Raw genomic sequence first — 20797 nt, 5'->3', positions numbered from 1 at the left:
TAAGTCTTGTGTCAAAGGTCTACAACCCAATTGGTCTTGTTGCATTGTTTACTGTTGGTGCTCGGTTAATATTGAAAAACATTTGGCGTGTCAATGGACAAAGTTGGGATGACGATGTACCTAAAGGCACAGCTGACAGATTCCTTGCCTGGTGTGTAGAACTGCCGCAGTTAGCTAGGATCACTATACCAAGATGTTACTTTTCAGGAAAATTCCAAAATCTTGAATTCCGCATAATTGCCGATAGCTCACGAGACGTTTTCAATGCAGTAGGTTTTCTTAGGGCTCATCCAACTTCTGTGAAGATTACAACGGAGCTGGCGTTTGTCCTGGGCAAGGCCCGCGTTGCACCTATGAAGGTAATGACAGTTCCTAACTTGGAATTACAAGCCGCTCTCCTCGCAGCACGTTTAAAAAGGGAAATCTGTCGAGCATTAGCCGTTACTGTGGATAAAGTATTTCTGTGGACCGTCTTGCAGTGGATAAACTCAACCAATAAACACCCAATCTTCACTGCAAATCGTGTTAGTGAAAATCTGAAGAACACCAGCGTTGACCAATGGGACCACGTCGCCAATTGTGATAATCCGGCAGATGCCTGCACGCGTGGTATGTCCGCCGAAGTCTTGCAATCCAGCAGCTAGGTGAGGGGTCGTGACTTCTTGAGAACTAAGCAATTCCCTTTCGTACCGAATACTGACATCGTCGATAACATCAAGCTCGGCGTTGAAACCATGGAACAAGATGATGATTCCATCTCATCTTTAGCCGCATCCGTAATAATCCCCTTAAGGAACAAAGCATTAATCTAAGTCCATTTGATAAGTTCAGTTCTTATCAAAAATTACTTCGTGTCACCACATATATGCTCCGTCTGTTACCGTCTCATGAGAGTTATCGTACAGTAGACGGCAGCATAGTGGACCCTGTTGAGCTTGACGAAGCCGAGCGTCATTTCCAGTACTTTGTTCAAGGAGAGTCTTTTATTACTGAAAGAAAGGATCTTCTTGACAACAAATCAGTTGAGAAGAGCAGCCGCATTGCTCAGTTTACTCCGTTTATTGGGTCTCATGGTCTCTTCCGTTCTTCTGGTGGACTCCAACGGCTAGTGGAAATTGGCTTTGACCCTAAGCATCCCATTGTGCTCGATGCGCGTCATACCTTTGTTAAACGTTTCCAGCGGCATACTCATTTGAAGAACCATCATCAGGGCGTCGACTACTTACGGTCAAAGGTAAAAAAACATTATGCCATCTTTTACCTACGTTCCACACTGCGTTCCATCAACTAAAACGGCGCCTTGTGTAGAAAGTTCCGTGCAGCAACCATTCAACTGATCATGGCAGACCTCCCAAAAGAGAGACTAGCATACCAGTCTGCTCCCTTTACCAACACCGGGGTTGATTACTTCGGCCCATTCTACGTCACCGTTCGTCGGACCCCCGAGAAGAGGTGGGGATTTCTCTTCACTTGTTTGATTACTCATGCTGTTCATGTTGAAGTCGTCCCGTTCATGGACACGAGTTCCTCTGTAATGGGAGTGGAGCGTTTCGTCTCCCGTCGCGGTACGCTTGCCATGATTTGGTCGGATAACGGTGCGAACTTCATTGAAGCGGAGAAAGAGCTCCGTGAATGTATTGAAAAATGGAACACGCTCAACATCGCCACGGAACTTGCACATAAGGGCATTAAGTGGAGGTTCAATCCACCTAATGCGCCACACCAAGGTGGCATCTGGGAGAGGTTGGTCCGTAGCTTTAAGAGGGTACTGTACACCATCTTCGGTACAAGCCGCGTCACAGATGAGGTGCTGAACACTACTTTTTGTCTTATTGAACACGCACTACATGCACGTCCGTTAACGCCCGTAAGCGCCGACCCGTCCGACTTAGGCGCAATAACACCTAATCATTTGCTACCGGAATTCCGTCCATCTTTGGCGTCGACGAGTTCGATCATCGTCAGCGGTACGCCCATGCACAGTCCTACGCCAATGCAATTTGGGCACGCTGGCTTAAGGAGTATGTACCTTCGCTGAACCGTAGATCTAAGTGGCAGACGCCTGCCGAGCAGCACCTCAAGGTTGGTGATTTGGTTTGGATCGCTGAAGAAAGCAACCCTAAAGGTAACAATCCAACTGCTCGGATTGAGCAATTCCTTTAGGGCTCCGACAGCGTCGCCCGCACCGCCGTCGTACGCACGTCGTCCGGATCACTCGTCCGCCCACTCGTTAGGCTTGTACCAATCCTCCCACCATTTTCTTCCGGGCTGGAGGATGTTACTGAGTAAATAAAAGAGCAGCGGGGACTGAAAATGAACAATCTATTTAAAGCGCTGTTTAAATAAAGCGAGAAATGAACAATCTATATTGTGAGAAATCTACAATCTATCGTCATATTTCTTAACCATGTAAGCCTTACAAAAAGATTAAATGCACATAAAATCTCTTCTATTTGGCATAGAAAGCTCGGAAGAAGTTCGTTTAACATAATTTTCGTTGAACCCACTATTATACTAAATCGATTGCGCTCTTTTTAGGCTTAATTATTTTTATGTTTCAAAAACGTATCGGTGACCAATCTTAGCCGAAAATCGGCTCAGACAAAATACCTGCTAACAATTACAGATAGATTTGACGGGCCATTACGATGTGCTTTTTTGCGTTGATACGTATTGAATACAGTTGCCTCGACTTTCGTTTGGATATAAAATAAAGACTACGATTGTGTGTTTTCGCACCTATAGTGACCAAACCGAATTCCCAGTAGTTTAGTTGTTTTAATTTTCGTTTTTGAAAAAGGAAAAAATCCTAGTTGAATTCAGGAATAATAACAAAAAGCAAAGAATGAAGTTGTAAAATATGATTCTTCAGATGAGAATACCAATGAAAACAGCAGTGTTGTCTATTTTTGGCGTTTTTTGATAAAAACGATAGAGGAACAAAATCTTGATGGCAGAAGATACTCAAAAAAGTTCGGTTAGCTCTTAATTGGCTTCCTAGATGATTTTTTCAATATGTTTACAGCTTAAATTTATGCGCATTCCTTATTATCTAAGAGAAGACTCGTAAGCCACAGCTCGTTTCTTCATTCAATTCGGTACAGGTAAACGCTTGTAATGAAAATTTACTTATCTCATCAAGTTATCAGAACTGAACCAGTTGTACACATGATGGTCGCCTCTGAATATCATCTCAACTAGAGAATTCTTGTTGTTATCAAAGAAGACAACTGCAATCTGATTGGCTGATGTGAGCTTGTCGTGCAGGAGGGGGTGAACAAACCCCCTGTTTATCCCTGGTGGCAACTGAGACCACTGGAAAATGTGTCCAAGACTGCCAGTAGAGTGTGAATAATAGAAGAGAAGCTCGTCCCACTTTTTATACCACGCTATAAAAAATAAAAAACTTGCAGAAATATGGTTTAAAAATTGGTTGCTTAACTAAATGAATTCAGGTTTTAATAATAATAGTTATAAATTGTTTTCTGCCGATATTGATACAACAAATATACAATACAGACAAATATAACTCGAGAAAACACCACGGAGATCAAGCGCCCTTCTCAAACGTCTCATAGGAAGTTATTTCAAGCGTATCGTAAATGTCAAATTATAGTTAAATAATAGATATGACATCTTGTTGAATTCACATTACCTCAAACTATAATGACGACAAATACAGAGGCTCAATGAAAAGCTTTAAATTTCAAGTCTGTGCCCCTTTAATATAAACTCCAACTATAATGAGTTACCAGCTATCCGAAAAAAGAGGGAAAACGGAGTTGATGGCTAAGCAAAAACAATAATCAAGCACCTTATACAAACAGTATTTCAAGCAAAAGATTCTTTAATTAAAATCTTATTTAATTATTGCTTTTCCATAAAAGTTCATGACAAAGTTCTTGGCAAATTTACGGTCTAAATCCCGACCAAAAATTTATAGGCAGTCCTAAGCAATAGAGGAAGCGGTTCTATTTTTTCGGTGAATTGAAAGAAAACGAAAAGTGTATAATTTGTACTTAAAACATTTCGATCAAAAATATGCCGTTATTTCACCCTTCTTTCACAAAAAACTTTGTTGCCGATTGATTATCAATACTTCAGCTGTGAGGAGAACAAGAAACGTCCACGCAAAGCTAGAGTGCAACAACAAAAATAAAAACAAAATTTCGAAAGTGTTGTGTCAGAATTAGGAAAAAAATACCCAATGACCAGACGCCAAATGGTCCAAAACATACCCTAAAAAAATACCCATTGCTAAATTCATCAGAAACACCATTTAGAAAATTATGAAAAAAACCATAAAGTAATCAAGTTGATTTGAAATGGAGGCATGGATGCGGGAAATGTCCATGCCTCCAGTGGACCGGGTGACTTGATATCAAATTATCATAAGCAGGCATGATATCAAACAAGGCGGCTCAGCAATGTGCGATGGCACATAAGGTTCCGACCCCGCCTATCCACAATTTTGGCATAATTGTCTACCAAATGAGGAACAGATAGAAAACCCAAAAATTATTTTTTGGGAAACCCAAAAAACCCAAAAAGCCCAAGTATTTTTCAAAAAATTGTGTATGAACGATAAGATAGCCTCCAAAGCAAATAACTCAGTGGAGAAAAAATTGAAGCATTAAATTGCTGTGATATGCCAATATTAAGAAAGCGAGTCAAGACAAACAGCAAAATCAAACAACAACAACAACAACAAATATTAATTACATCAAAAATTTTTGTCCGTTTTAAAAAACAAAATTTAATAACAAAGTTAACATACCGTCAGATGAACCTAAAACTGGAAAAAATAACTTATAAATTACCAGAAAGACATGTACTGGTCCATAAAAAAGCTTAATAACAATTAGACAAAAAAGAACAAAAACAGTAAAGTTAAAAAATTCGCTTATTTTCATTAACACAATTTACTTCAAAGTAATTAAAACCATTAGAAATCAAGTAAAATATCCCAAAAGGTTACAATTACCAATGTTTCTATAGAAGGGCACTAGGACCTGTCTTTATTCAATTCTTTAAGCGGCTAAAAAGAACAACAAAAAAAACAACAAACAAAAATTCAAATGAAACTTGCCAGAAAACGCTGTCAAAACCGTCAAGCCATATTTCGGCCCTCAAAATATATTCGCTTGAGCTTTTTTCAAACACCAAAAATGTTGTATGGGGCCATTCTTTAGTGAAACTAGGTAACATGTAGACAAAGAATTGAAAAGGGCAAAAGTATCTAATAATTTTGATTTTTTTTCGGAATAAAATTATATCCAAAGTCGTGAAAAACATTAATTACAAAAAAAAATTTTTAAATAGGGTCGTTTATTCATCCAAAAGAATTCTTTGAGAATTCTTGCTTCTACAAAAAGAACATCAAAAATGACAAAAATCAAATTATTTTCCTTTTTTTTTAATGAAAAACAGGTTTCGTAGTCAGTAAGGTCATAATGCATTCTTTAAAAAACAGATTTTGGGACATCAATCCCTTTTGACACCTTCCCACGACACCCATAATGTCATATTTGACCTGTAATTAACGAGATTAGGCACCAAAAACTTGCGAAAAAGGTTTTCTCTTTTTAGTTTTGGAAAACGATTGTTTTCAGAGTAATGAAAGCCATCAGCTATATACTAATATCAGAACACCGGCTCGTCTATTCTTCCATAAAAAGCCAGTGAAACCTATCACTATACAGGAAATTTCATACAACTGAAATGACAAAGTAAAAATGACAGTTAAAGACAAAATTAAAAAATTCAATTAATTTCTTGTAAGAAAGAAGTGTCGGAGCCGTTAAAACGATAATCTAGATCTATAAGGACTTTAATACGTTAAACAATGTTTCATTTTGAACGCTAATATTTTGATATGAGAGCTGTCAGTAAAGTGATAATGTGACTAGAAAACGTGAAAAACTGGCAAATTTCTAAAAACCAAAAAAAACTGAAATCTAGTAGTATCAAAGCCAGAAAACAATAACTTCAGGCTTAGAAACGCAATTGAGAATAAATTTCAAATCAGTAGAATGAAGAAGCAATCTTTCTTTGCTGACACTCAGCTGCAAGTTGACCAAATTAGGAAAAAAATGGAGGAAAAGTTCATTAAGCCATTTTTTATTTAAAAATCAATTATTCTTAAAAGTCGAAACGATCATAATTTTCCAAGAAAAAACTAAACGCATTAGTTTGGAGCTGCTTAGGAAGCCAATTGAACCTATCACTCGTGAGCTTTCATTTGATATGTGCTGTTCTTTATTAATAAAAAAAAGAAAGTTCTTTTTTCAAAAGAAAAAGACCGACTGAATTCTTTTTGGATTGAAACAGTCCCAGATTCGCCCAAAACTAGCCCTGCTAATGCTCATTGTCCATTAGGAACTATTAATTTTTCGAATATTTTAGATATAGATAATTTTTTAGTTGAAAAAACTGCATTTTTGATAGTAAACGAGTAAATTCTGCATTTTTGATAATAAACGAGTAAAGCTAGCAAAAAACGGCAAAGTTTTAATTACAGAGCACTCTCAGCGGAAGTTGAAGTAGGAATAGCCCCCTTTTGAGTCTACAAAGATTGTATTAGTGTTATCTGGGGTGTAGTGCCCGCAAACTTTATCAAAGTGGACTAAAGTAGCTTTTGTGCTGTTTTTGAAGAAAAAGGCTGAATTTTGAAATATTTATCCAGAGTTTTTGACCAAAAAAATTAAATCAGAATAATCAACAATGCTTATTTGTCTTTAAAAAGAAAATCAACGACACTATTCATAGAAATTTAAACAAATTTTAGCAAAATTGAGGTAAAATTAGGCAAAAATTTCGGAAAATGTGAATAAAACAACGTGAATTCACTCTACATATTTCAGAAGTCTAAACCTCGATAACTCCCTGAAGAAAACGAAAATTGAAAAAATCTTTTCAATTCCATATTCTACGCTGGACGAGCTTTCTAATGATACCAGTCTCAACTCTCTACGATGAATATATCGATCGGCGAAAATTGACTGCACAAAAAAAAACCCATTTGAGTATATAGTTCCTCCCCCCTCAAGAGGGGTTGGAACAATTACTCCCTTAAGCATTTTAGGACATGCAGTTAATACCAACTGCTAATTGGTATTCAGAATACTGAACAAAAGGATCAAAGGGAATTAGTTGTTGTTTTTTGTCACTGGGTATTTTAACCCGGGGATATTGTGTAACCATTCTATCAAATTATATTTTACCTGTAGAAAAATTGTCGCCAAATTCTCCAATTATAAAATTGATAGCCGATGCTTTGAAATCAATTATAAAATTGATTGCACGCAGTTTGTTTCGATTTGAAAGCCATTTGTTATTGTTTTGAAACAAAGGGTAAGACCCTTCCTCAAATTTAAAATCTGATGACCTCAGCTGAGATCTCAGCGACATTGACCTCACAATACTTAACAATGATGGTTAACTTATGTAAAATCAGCAGGGGGTGCGGCAAATGTACAAAAAGTTTTTTAATGGAAAATTTTTGTTTTGAAACACTTAGAAAAATGCGCTGAAACTAAGTTAAGTGTTTAAGTTTGCGACCAATGAGGTGTTTCAAAAGCGTGCTTTGAACGCGATGAAACTGGGCCTACAACAATTTTGGTGGGTGGTATGGAAAGAATGATTCTGGGGAGCCAAAATTTTTATATTCCCTTTACAGACTAGCTCACCTACCAAATTGGGACGGACCATTCGGTCCATGTCACCCATCATTTTCCACAAAATGTATCTGTCACAATTTTCCACAATCGTAAACTCTCTTTTTTTAAACCAAATAAAAATTGTGGAATTTGCTTACAAAATGTGTCACCATATTCCACGAAATACGCGATTTTATGGATTTTGAGCTAATCAAGTTCAAGTTTGGTTCCGTAGGGGCAGTAGTCTGTAATGCCAGCTAACATTTCGTTATATATCACAACAGAAACATACTAACTACAAATTTTTGGGAGATTTTTAAAAAGAAATCCTGTTTAGACTTTATAACTTTAAATTGAATTAAGAATCATAAAGAAATTTATTTTGCGTCGTGAAAAATTGATTCAACCTCGAAGTACAAAATAATCAGCAAAAGCATCAAACTGTTTTACAAGGAGAGTTTTCTTCCGCACAAGAATGAAATTTCGAATTCAACTTTTTTTAAACTGAATGTGCACTTTTTTGCGCTTAGTGTCTTTAATGTAGTTTAATGCAAATTTGTCCAACGGCCAATAATAGTCACAGATGAAAGTACTTTTAGTTTAAAATATGTTAGAATTTTTTTATGAAGTTGCCCACTGAATCGAAAATTGATACAGAGGGATAAGAAATGGTCGATTTTGTAGTTTCCTAATAGCATCTTTTTGTTTTTGCTCTTTGCCATCTTTTGTTGTTGTGAAACTGAAGATTTTATGGGTCAGCAAGAAACCTTCAAATATTCTCTGTATCTTAATAGCTTTTATTCTATGAGCTCTATGAATTTTACTATTATGTATAATGTTTCTTGTCAGTTGAGGTACTAGATCAATGGGACCTCTGATCAGACTTTCGCACGCTCCAAAAACTTTTTGGAGCCATTTGTTATCAGACCATTCCAGATCAACATATCCCATGATCCGAGAAGTTCAAAACCATTGTAAGAAACGTTGTGCGACCCCGATCCAGACCCATTCTGGACTATTGTTCAGACTTTAGTGCGTTCAATATAATCCGCAATCATCAGGCTGATGCAGAACTTTATTTTAAAAGTTTCTTGATCTCCTACCAAACTATAATCCTTACGTTGGTAAACAGCACCAGAGAATTGAAACGCATGCACACTTAATTTAAGACGACAGATTTCAATTATGAGAAATTAATTTAAAAAGAAACTGCCAATTTGCACTGATTTGCAAAAACTAACGTTGACATGACGGATAGGTTGTTCGGTCGAAGTAGAAGCCGTTCTCACACACACAATCGTAGCTGCCCATATAGTTAGTGCACGCACCCTCGCCGCATCGCCCTATTGCACACTCGTCCAGATCTGTTAATGACGCGCCAAGTTCTAACCGTTTTTGTATGTTCTGGCTCTTTTTATAAGTTCTAGGGTGCCAAAAATTTTGACAAAACTATTAATTGAGCAAAATATTAATAAAAAATGACTAAAAACCAAGCTATCAATCATGTCTTGCGCTTTTTTGGTTTATCGAGGTTTTTATTAAAAGAGATGAATTTTTAAGTCTTTTCAAGAGCATGGAACTGTCGCTTTGTTGTTTGTCAGGACCGTAAATATAGCGAAAGAGGGAAAAAAGTGTCTGTATAGTTAGCTGTAGCAAAAAAAAAAGGACCGGAGTTAAGCACTATCAGCTTCACTGAGGGAAAATGCAAAAACATAGTAGGACATGTCCTCAACTGCAATCTGAAGAATTTAAAAAAACAGACAATTAACTTTTTTTTTACAAAACTAGCATCTTATGGCGGTTAGAGCTATGGCTCACCAGATAAACATCAAAGCTGAAAATTGGTTGAAACAATAAAAAACTTTTCTTCCAATTTCTAACAAATCAAAGTCATTAAAACAATTTACTATAAAATTAAGTAATTAACACACCGGGCTAAATACCGTTAACATACGCATGAACTTCAATATTGAGTACATATCAGGCGAGAGTGACAAAAACGCCCAGAGGTGAAGGAATATAAAAAAATCACAGCAACTTTTCAGAAACGTGCATTGTTCAAACAATATATCTATAGGCTGTGAACTAAAGAAAGGTTAAAGGGAACAATTGGTGCTGCCATAGTGGGTGGTAGCAGTTCATTACTTTTAAATTAAGTGTCGAGGAAACAAAAAGAACACCAAATAGAGGCAAAACTGAAAAAGAAACACAGTTTCTTATTGAAACAGAGTGCCAAATTGGAAAAAAACTAAACACTGCAAATATATTCAATTTTGCCTGACTTAAAATCCAATGGGCTCTATTACTAAAGATACTAAGTTACAGAATGACAAAAAAACAAAAAAAATTTAGCTAAAGCTGAAAAACTTATTATCAATTTATGAAAAACATTGTCAAAAAGTGAAAAACATTAGCTGTTAACTGCAAATATTAAATGAGTTCACCGATAATTTTTGAAAATTCAATACATTTTTCTATTGATATAGGCAAAAAACAAGCCAAAAATTAGTGATAAAGTCATGAAGACCATAAACTATCAAGTCGAGGCATGAAATGTACGACTTGTTGGGTTTATGCCTCATTAGAAACTTTACCGGGCCTATTATTAGTGATGCTAAATGCTAAGCAAAAAATACGAAGAAAAGATACGGGCAGGAACTCAAAATATCACTAAAATTTAATGAAGAGAGACAGCATAAAAACCAAAAACTTTTACCTGTCCATTGACCTTTGAGATTTGCTAAAAAGTTTTATGATTTGAACTGGTCACCTTCTTCGCTCTAATTTTTATTCCGACGTGACTAAAATCACTACTGCAATTCGAATTCTCACTGACATCAAAGAAAAGAGATGTGAAAACAGATTTTACAAAATCTGCCGCCCCAAAATAAACGAAATCCTTGAGGTCCTCCTTCGAGGCGTTCAAAGCCCTGTTTGTCCGCAGAATAAATTCACTACGTGTCGCTGTAGTAATGGAGGGAAATTTTGTTGTTTTTTATTGTTCCGACCCCACTTGTGGGGGAAGGAACTATATACTCAAATGGGTTTTTTTTTTTTTGTTCAGTGAATTTTGGCCGATCGATATATTCGTCGTAGAGAAATGTGAGTGGTATCATTAAAAAGCTGGTCCAGCGTAGAATTCAAAAGTAAAAAGATTTTTTTGAATTTCGTTTTTTTCGAGGAGTTATCGAGGATTGAAGTTTTGTGTGAACAATGGGATCTTTAGCATGATTGTTCACTTTTAGTACAATTTTCTTCAAACTAGGATCTTTTTTACGAAAACATTAATTCAAATTTCTATAAAAAGAATAAATTTTGAGTTCGTAAAAGTTGAATGCAAGGCGATAGAAAGACTAGTTCTGGTCTCATAGGGAAGTTCACTATCAAAAAAAAATCGAACTCTAATTGAGAGCCCTTTTTTTAATAAAACTTTTCTCTTTTTTGCTTTTTTAAGTCACCTAGAGACAAGTCACATTTTATATCGACGTTCTATTAATGACAAAACTCCTTTATAGTCGAATGAAGCGCAATGAACAAAAAACGTCGTTTTCAAGTCTCATGTTTTTTTTGGCTTCGATTCTGAGTTTTCGTAATTTTGAATGAAATTTTGAATTTCTTTTTGAAGTTTTACTATTTTTTTTGGAGTCCTATGGTAGGGATTCATTGACTAACAGTGCAATATGTTCCATAATGAGCATTAAGTGAACATGTCTATTTCATTGAGGGGGCGGCTAATGGCTGTTAAGACTTAAAAAATAATTTTTCGAATTTTTTTTTGAATATTAAAGAATCATAATCTTATTATAGTGAATTGTAAGTCAGTCCAAAGTGAGAGCACCCTCTTCCTTCCTACTGCAACCAAAATTAAACTGGTTAGCGGTTTTATCTTCTATCTATTGGTTATATGACTTCAATGACAAAAAATTTCAATTTTTTAAAATTTTTTTTGGATTTTTACGTATTATTGGTTACTTTTGAAATCTTATCACATTATCCAAATATTGACAGTTCCCATTAGCTTAAAAACGATGTTCTGTGGATGACCAATAAAAATTTTAAACAAAAATTTATGGTTTAAATGGCTTCGACACGTTCTTCTTGCACTTTTCTACTGATTTTTTGGTTTTCTCCTGTTTTTTTTTGTTGTTTTAATAGTCATTATACTTACTGTGATCTCATAATGAATACCTATGCATGACAAACATAAATGTACTGCCACCGGGGCATCTTTGAGCGTTTTTATTGACTTCCGTTGAAAGCTATTGAATTTAATGTCTGTTAAAATAAAAATCAATTTTCGAAAATTTTATTTGAACAATAACAATTCCTAAATTTTTCTTGAACTGTTAGTGAGTTTCAGTATTGACTGGACCCACTTGCTTTTTACTGCGACTAAAAATATTCTGTTTGGCTGTTTTATCTTCTAGCTATTGGTTATACGACTTCAATGACAAAGATTTCAATTTTTTTAAATTTTTTTTTTGGATTTTTTGAATTATTGGTCACTTTTGAACTCTTTATCACATTATCCAAAGATTATTGTAATCCAATTGGCTTAGAGAGGACGTTCAGTGGATCACAGAGAAAGTTTTCAGAGAATAGCTAATGGTTTAATTGTCTTCGACACTTTCTTCTCGCATTTTTTTACTGAATTTTAGTTTTTGCTGCTTTTGTTATTGTTTTCTGTCATAAGACTTATTGTGATGTCTTTTTAACTATCTATGCATGACAGACATCATTTTCTTCCCTATGGGTTATATCTGAGCATCGTCATTGAGCTCCGATGAAAGATTGAGTTTACTGGCTGTTAAGGGTTTAAAAATAATTTTTCGAAACTTTTTTGAAATTCAACCATTCCTAATTTTTTTTCGTGAATACTCTTGGTCATTGTTGGTTCTAACAGAATCCATTTCCGTTCTACTATAGCCAAAATTAATCTGGTTAGCGGTTTTATCTTCTACCTATTAGTTTTAAAACATCAATGCCACGAGAATTCATATTTTTTTTGGGTACTTTATTTTGTTTTTCGATCCTTTTGAAATCTTATCACATCATCTTACTGCTGAGAGTCCCTATTGGTTTAGGGAAGAAGTTCAACGGATCATAAATAAAGTTTTCAGGGAAGAGCTTATGATTTGAGTTGCTTCGACATTTTCTTTAGGCACTTTTCTACTGAATTTGTGGTTTTTGCCTCTCTCTGTTGTTGTTTTCATAGTCATTAATTTGTTGTAAGGTCTTATTGATGAAATACGATTGGCAAAAAAACTTATTGTCCCCTCGAGGCATCATTTATTGTATATACTGGCTTCCTTTGAAGGCTAATGAATTTAATGGCGTTGATAATACGTGTTTTCCCGCAATTTTCGTGCGTCTAATGTATTTGTTTATATTTGTTGATTTTTTGAAATTATATTGATAAAAAAGGTTTTCCCATTGCTCCTGAAAAATTAATTTAAAATTGAAGAGTGTTTAGTGAAAAGTTCATTTTTTTAATGCCTTCGACCCTTTTGTCGCTCAATTTTTTTTCCTGAATTCGCTGTTTTTGTTCTTTAGGTAGCCGTAAATTGCTCACAGATCTCATAGGCTTGTAATTGAGGACTGAATGAATGATGTTGCTCGAAACATTCAGTATATAGCGAATAGGTTCCTTTCGTCAAATTTAACTTCTATTCATCAATCAGATGTCCCATCGAATTTCGTGTATTTCAAGAAATAACATATATATTGATATTATGTGCCACTGTTGTTTCGTTTTTCTGAACGTTTATTGAATGGCCATTTTTTGCGTTTCTTTTTCTCTTCCTTCAGAACAATCGCGTAATAACAGATCCCAATGGTTTTTAAATGTGGCCCAAGTAAACTTATTTAATCTTTCAGTATAAATCCTTCAACTGAAATAGCAGAAATAACAACTGAATTAAAAATACATATTCAGATGATAGCTATTGATTTTAATGGTAGCAAAGGTTTGTGTTTTCGCAAATCGTTTGTAATTTTTTGAGTTTCTCTTTAGTTTGTTTCTATGGCATAGTCTGACCACAGACGGGTGCTTTTGGTTTTGTAATGACTTTTTAGTAATTTATCAAGGATTTTTTTATTAAAAGCCAATGTTTTTTAAGATTTTTGAATTTTCTTGGTGCAAAAAATGTTGATTAATTTTTAAGTTTCGCCTCACTGTTCGTTCTTTTTGTCGGCTTGTTACCTAGTCTCGTTAAGAAAACTTTTCATCTGCTGTATAGTTAGTAAAAGGTAAACTTGTGTAGTTAAGGTTTTATCTGACTGCATTTTGACGTTGTTACCAGGTGCTTTTAAATTTAGATATTCATTTTTTGCCGCCAAAATTTTGTTGGTGCTATTTTTTTTCTAGTCTCTTCAATGTCAGGTCACGTTGGTGCTGTAATGAAGCATGGCATTAGTAATTCAATTAGTAGATAGAATGTGTAACGATTGTTTTAAACTCAAACATCTATTTTTGTTATCTCTTGATTTGGTTGACATTTTAGTCAAAAATGTAGATGAGCTCGGGTCGGAACATCATGTGCGAACGCACATTAACGAGCCGCCTTGTTCCTATATTCTGTCAGTACCGTGGTAGACAGATTGCTGCCACCGTTTGCCAGTAAAGACGAGGGCACTGATTCACTACTCTCAAAAATTCCCTTATTTTGTTTCAAGAATTGGTGCTTGACGAAAATAACTAGTGCCTTTTCCGGGCACTCAAGTTTTCACAGCACGTATAATTACTACATCAAATAAACGTAGCTTTACATAACAAATTGCCAACTTTTACGCTTTGAGAAAAATGTAAAATTTATATAAAAACAAAAAAAAACTAGAGAAAAATCTGTAGGTTTTTATACTAAAAATTTTTGCATAGCCGAGTTCAAAGAATTCTCTAAAATGAATTTTTTCAAATTAAATGCTCGATGCAGTGACTAACGAATAGGAAAAACTTGAGCAATAGTGGTTCGCTTTCTAAAAAAAACGCTTCTTCTAAGAGATTGCGCTCAAACGTGAAACAGGCAATTTAAGACTTGCTTACTCGCATTTTTTGTTTGTTTTCGGAGCAAAATTTAGGTTTTCCTATAATAAATGTTGTCCATTTGTTTCTGTTAATTGTTCCGATTATTCCTATTCCAAAGTAGCGTGTTGATTTTGCCCATTTTTTTTATTGTTCTCAAATTTTTTTAGTTAAAGTTGATACAATTTTTCTCTGGATTTTGCCGAGATAATGAGTGTCGGCTTGTCAATCACTAGCTATAGTTTCATTAAAAAAATTAATTCTGTATAATCAATCGAATGACCAAAAACAAAATACATAGGAGCAATGTAATTCAATTTTTGTAGCCCAGCTTTCAAAACAATTATCTGTATTCTGTACTCCAACTACAATTATCTGAAGTTGACGTTTTTAATAGAAAATGTGCGATTTTAGACAAAAAGTTATTACACGAATTTCAGTTTTGAAAAGAGTGTGACTACTTCTGGAAAATTAAAAATAAAAACTCAAAAAAGCGCATTCCTCAAAATACTTACTGCAACAAAACTTCAATCGTTCTGTTCTTGAGTCAGTTCTTCTTCAAGTCGGCTATTTTGCTGAAAACTTTCAGGTTAGATTTGCAGAGAATAAATTAATTTTTTTAGTGCAATTTTGTTAACATTTTGAATCCTCATGTCAACCAAAAAGTCAATGCTAAAATAAAGTTCCCTGTTGTGAATTATGTTGTGATAGGGACACAAACACAATACAGAATCCACTATTTCCAACTATTTCTTGAACTGCACAGTTGCCGAATCTAATAAACGTTTTGTAACTTTCTGGTGAAACATAACTTTAATCAGACGACTTTCCTTTAAAGTGTCATAAAATGTTGATTTGCTAGTTAATCTACCAACTCTGGTCTAATTTGTTTCACTTAGAACTCACTACCCAAGTCGAGGAGTCCGCTCAAATTCCGCTCAAAAAATGCAAGAGATGACCGGAATGAGCGGAATTTGACCGGAATGAGCGGAATCGATAAAAAAATGCAAGAAATGAGAGGAATTTGATCGGAATAAAAAATGCAGGAAATGAGCGGAATTTGACATGACCAAACGAGCGGAAACATTGAAATTCCAGAAACAGGGAAAGTATGTACACAAAGTATGTAAAAAAAGTTCAGGTAAATTTACTTGAACCAATTTCAGGTAAATTTTCACCTGAACAAGTTCAGGCGTGGTTATCTGAAAAATTTTACATTGAGCAGTGAAAACTAGTATTCCTGCAAAAATAGACCTCTGGAAAATTGGTTTTCACAAATACAGAAGCGGTAACGACATATGGTCCTCATTAGCTTCCATTTCTTTAAAGTCTTTCAGAATCAGATTGATATTCCTTTTAGTTCGAACTAATTCCATTTTCCTACATAAGCACTGCTTCAAAACCCTGCCAGTCGAACTAAAGTTTATTAGTTTATTTTAGGTACATGTTTCCGAAACAGGGCTCTCTACAAATTATTGGGGACAAAACAAACATTTATAGAAGTATTTCCTGCTGTATATTTAGTTTCGCAAAGTTACGGTTAAATTTAATTTAAAAGTTTTCCACTCTTCAGCCCTACTGATGTTTCTAGATTGAACCAGTAACTTGGGAACCTTTTGGGGTTCCTGAAAAGAAAATCAATACTGAAGTTTCAGAAAAACGGGTTAAAAGAACTTTAACTTCTTTGAATTGTCACAACAGGAAACGCAGTGGTTTTAAAGTGGATCAACTTGAATCCAATCTCTCTTTCTTAAATATTACATCAAAAACTAGTATTCCTGAAAAAATAGACCTCTGGAAAATTGATTTTCACAAATACAGAAGCGGTAACGACATATGGTCCTCATTAGCTTCCATTTCTTTAAAGTCTTCCAGAATCAGATTGATATTCCTTTTAGTTCGAACTAATTCCATTTTCCTACATAAGCACTGCTTCAAAACACTGCCAGTCGAACTAAAGTTTATTAGTTTATTTTAGGTACATGTTTCCGAAACAGGGCTCTCTACAAATTATTGGGGACAAAACAAACATTTATAGAAGTATTTCCTGCTGTTTATTTAGTTTCGCAAAGTTACGGTTAAATTTAATTTAAAAGTTTTCCACTCTTCAGCCCTACTGATGTTTCTAGATTGAACCAGTAACTTGGGAACCTTTTGGGGTTCCTGAAAAGAAAATCAATACTGAAGTTTCAGAAAAACGGGCTAAAAAAACTTTAACTTCTTTGAATTGTCACAACAGGAAACGCAGTGGTTTTAAAGTGGATCAACTTGAATCCAATCTCTCTTTCTTAAATATTACATCAAAAACTAGTATTCCTGAAAAAATAGACCTCTGGAAAATTGATTTTCACAAATACAGAAGCGGTAACGACATATGGTCCTCATTAGCTTCCATTTCTTTAAAGTCTTCCAGAATCAGATTGATATTCCTTTTAGTTCGAACTAATTCCATTTTCCTACATAAGCACTGCTTCAAAACACTGCCAGTCGAACTAAAGTTTATTAGTTTATTTTAGGTACATGTTTCCGAAACAGGGCTCTCTACAAATTATTGGGGACAAAACAAACATTTATAGAAGTATTTCCTGCTGTTTATTTAGTTTCGCAAAGTTACGGTTAAATTTAATTTAAAAGTTTTCCACTCTTCAGCCCTACTGATGTTTCTAGATTGAACCAGTAACTGGGGAACCTTTTGGGGTTCCTGAAAAGAAAATCAATACTGAAGTTTCAGAAAAACGGGCTAAAAAAACTTTAACTTCTTTGAATTGTCACAACAGGAAACGCAGTGGTTTTAAAGTGGATCAACTTGAACCCAATATCTCTTCCTTATATATTAAATCAAAAACTAGTCTTCTTGCATAAATTAGATCATTAGAAAAGTGGATTACGCTAATATAGAAACGGTAATGACAAATGATCCTCATTTAGCTTCATTTTCTTTAAAGTCTTTCAGAATCAGGTTGAATTTTTTTTTAACTCGAACTAATTACATTTTCTTACATAAGCACTGCTTCAAAACCCCGTCAGTCGAATTGAAGTTTATTTGTTTATTTTAGGTACAATATTCCGAATCAGGGCCCTCTACAAATTATAGGGGACAAAACAAACATTTGTGGAAATTTTTCCTGTCTTTTATTGAGTTTCGCAAAGTTACGTTTAAGTTTAAATTAAAGGTCTTCCACTCTTCAGCCGTAATGGTAACGATGTTTTTAGATTAAACAAGTAATTCTGGAACTATTTGGGGTTTGTGAAGTGAATATCATTACTGAAGTTTCTAACAAACGGATTAACGAAACTTTAATTTTTTTAAATCATAACAACAGGAAACGCAGTGGATTTAAAGTGGATCAATTTGAGTCCAATCTCTCTTCCTTATTTATTAAATCAAAAATTATTATTCCTGCATAAAATAGTTTTCTGTAGAACCAGTATACACAAATATAGAAACGGTAACGACATATGGTCCTCATTTAGCTTCCATTTCTTTAAAGTCTTTCAGAATCAGATTGAATTTTTTTTAATTCGAGCTAATTACATTTTCCTACATAAGCACTGCTTCAAAACCCTGTCAGTCGAAAAGAAGTTAATTTGTTCATTTTAGAAACGATATTCCGAATCAAGGCCCTCTACAAATTATAGGGGACAAAACAAACTTTTGTGGAACTCTTTCCTGTCGTTTATTGAGGTTCGCAAAGTTACGGTTGATTTTAAATTAAAGGTTTCCCACTCTTCAGCTCTGCTGATGCTTCTTGATCAGACAAGTAATTCAAATTTTTTCGAAGTTTCTGAAGTGAATATCAATACTGAAGTTTCAGCAAAACGGTTTAAAGAGACCGAATTAAAGAAACGGTTTAATTTATTCAAATGATGACAACAGGAAACGCATTGGTTTTAAAGTGGATCAACTTGAACCCAATCTCTCTTCCTTAAAAATTACATCAAAAACTAGTATTCCTGCAAAAAGTAGACCTCTAGAAAAATGGATTACACTAATATAGAAGCGGTAACGACATATGGTCCTCATGTAGCTTCCACTTTTTCAAAGACTTTCAGATTCAGATTGATAGAGGTACAATTAGTTGTTTTGTTGATAAGTGGGCAATTGCTTAGCAGAACTTTACAAACATGAGCTCATTGTGTTCATTTTGTAACCGTCGGGTTTTTCTTATAATTGTATTACCCTAATTCGGCTCGGTAAAAAAATTATCGATTGGTAAATTTGAAAAAGGTCAACATTTTAGGTGATATTGGAGTTCCCCAGTAATGGATACCCCAAAATACCATAGTATCCCTACATATATGAATTCGTTGGATTACTCTGATACTGGGGCTTATCCCCATATATATTTTTTGTATGATTTTATGGAGTTGAGTGGGTCAATTTTTGCTCTGTAAGCGCCGAACCTCGATTTTCGGCCATTTTCGGCTAGTGGGCGGTGAAATAAAGTTGAAATTTTATGTTTCAAGGTTAAGTATTATAGTGTTTTAGATTGCTCAGTTAATGAAGAGTGTCACTATACACATATTTAAGCTTTTTCGACAGGTAATGATGGTGTATTTTAGCAAAAAGTGAATTTTGGTAGTCAAAATAGGTCATTTGACCAAATGAATGAGTGAAGTGGTGTTTTTTGCAATTGAACAAGTTTTTGGGCGTGCGTTTTGTGTTTTCTAGTCACTATTTAGGTTGTTGAAGCTAATTGTATCAAACAATGGGGTTAATTCAACAATTTTTCTTTTTTCACGATTTCATCAAATTTCTGTGGATGTTGTTTTATGTCAAAACACACAAAACATCATAACCTTCATGTTGAGGTGGGAAATTTTTTCCCACCTCACCATGAAGGTTTGCCGTGACCTAGAACTTCGAAGTGGACCAGAATTACACACACAAATACGCTGGGAACGCTGTTTCACGTTGTTTTACGTCGGTTCCGGAAATCTTGGGCTTCGATTTTAGCCCAAAAATTGGGGTACAGAACAGTATTTTGTTAATAACTGCTAAAGTACTGGACCAAATTAAACGGGGGTAGTCGCATTTTGTTGGCACTGAACCCCTCTTGCTTGCAGTGTTTGGTTGGTTTCCCAAACCGGCCTAATCAAAAAGTTATTAATGTTCAAAGTTGAAATAGTCCGAATTTTCGGGCTATTCTGGGTGACCCAAATTTCGGTACAACAAAGCAGCCGATTTACCCAACAAATGTTAGTGTTTTAGAATCCTCAGTTAGTGGGGAGTATCCCCATATATATTTTCTATAGCATTTTACGGAATTGAGACAGTCAATTTTAGCTCTGCAGTCAGGTCACCTCGCTTCTTGGTCATTTGGTACCGTACCTTATAATTGCTATAACTCCTCGAAGAATGTACCGATTGTGCTCATTTTTTAATATGATGCGTATCTCAAGCAGTGCTACAAACAGTACTAAGGGCGTTTATTTTGGTTCAGCCGTTTTAGAGAAATTGGCCAGTACACTTGCCCACCGTTTTAGCCCCAGAAGCGATTGACACCATCCGGCACCAGTTTTGAATCTTTGAATTTTGTGACTTCAGGTTACAAAATTAGTTTTCTGAATAGCCCGTCTAATGGTGATTCTGAATATGTATACTTTATATAGCGTTTTTGCAGGTTTAGAGGTTCAATTTTGGCTCTGCAGACCGAGTACTCTGCTTCTTTGGCCATTTGGTACGGTACCTTTATGTTGGAATATCTCCATGTAGAGTGAACCGATTTTTGATCTGTTTGTTGATTTGAACTCAGCTTGAGCCGTACTTGAATCCCTGTAAATAGCGTTTTGTTTCTTTCAGCCGTTTTTGAGAAATTGGCCAGGACACATACCCCCATTTTGAGCTATTCGTGTCCGGTACTTTCCCTGTAGCTACATGTTTGACCACTAAAACTAGCTCATTTAGGCTCGTTAATTAGTTCGTTAGACTCCTTTGATAATGGGGATTGTCCCCATATATATTTTACCCCACATTTTATGTAGTTGAGATGTTCAATTTTAGCTCTGAAAGTGAAGCATCTCTCCTCTAAGGCCATTTGGTACGGTACCTTATTTTTGCTATAACTCCTTGAATAACGCACCGATTGGGCTCATTTTTTGATATGATGCGTATCTC

The 20797-nt window shown here is 35.1% G+C and overlaps 1 protein-coding gene across 1 annotated transcript in view; it reads right to left on the bottom strand.

Annotated features, from left to right (window-relative positions):
- Window positions 1–3129: 3129 nt before the first annotated feature.
- The window catches only part of LOC142358399 (uncharacterized), a gene marked incomplete at its 5' end in the record, with an annotated part of 61726 nt that continues 44058 nt past the window's right edge, over window positions 3130–20797 (bottom strand). The window contains 2 exons of the mRNA XM_075409804.1: window positions 3130–3389; window positions 8900–9022. Coding sequence (XP_075265919.1) covers window positions 3130–3389; window positions 8900–9022 — 383 coding nt within the window. The remainder of the gene's footprint in view (window positions 3390–8899; window positions 9023–20797) is intronic.

The sequence above is a fragment of the Convolutriloba macropyga genome, unplaced genomic scaffold (genome assembly GCF_964194025.1).
Source record: "Convolutriloba macropyga unplaced genomic scaffold, txConMacr16.3 SCAFFOLD_711, whole genome shotgun sequence".
Taxonomy (NCBI): domain Eukaryota; kingdom Metazoa; phylum Xenacoelomorpha; order Acoela; family Convolutidae; genus Convolutriloba; species Convolutriloba macropyga.
Note: the sequence above shows the minus strand (reverse complement) of the source record. Positions and strands in the feature narration are given on the sequence as shown.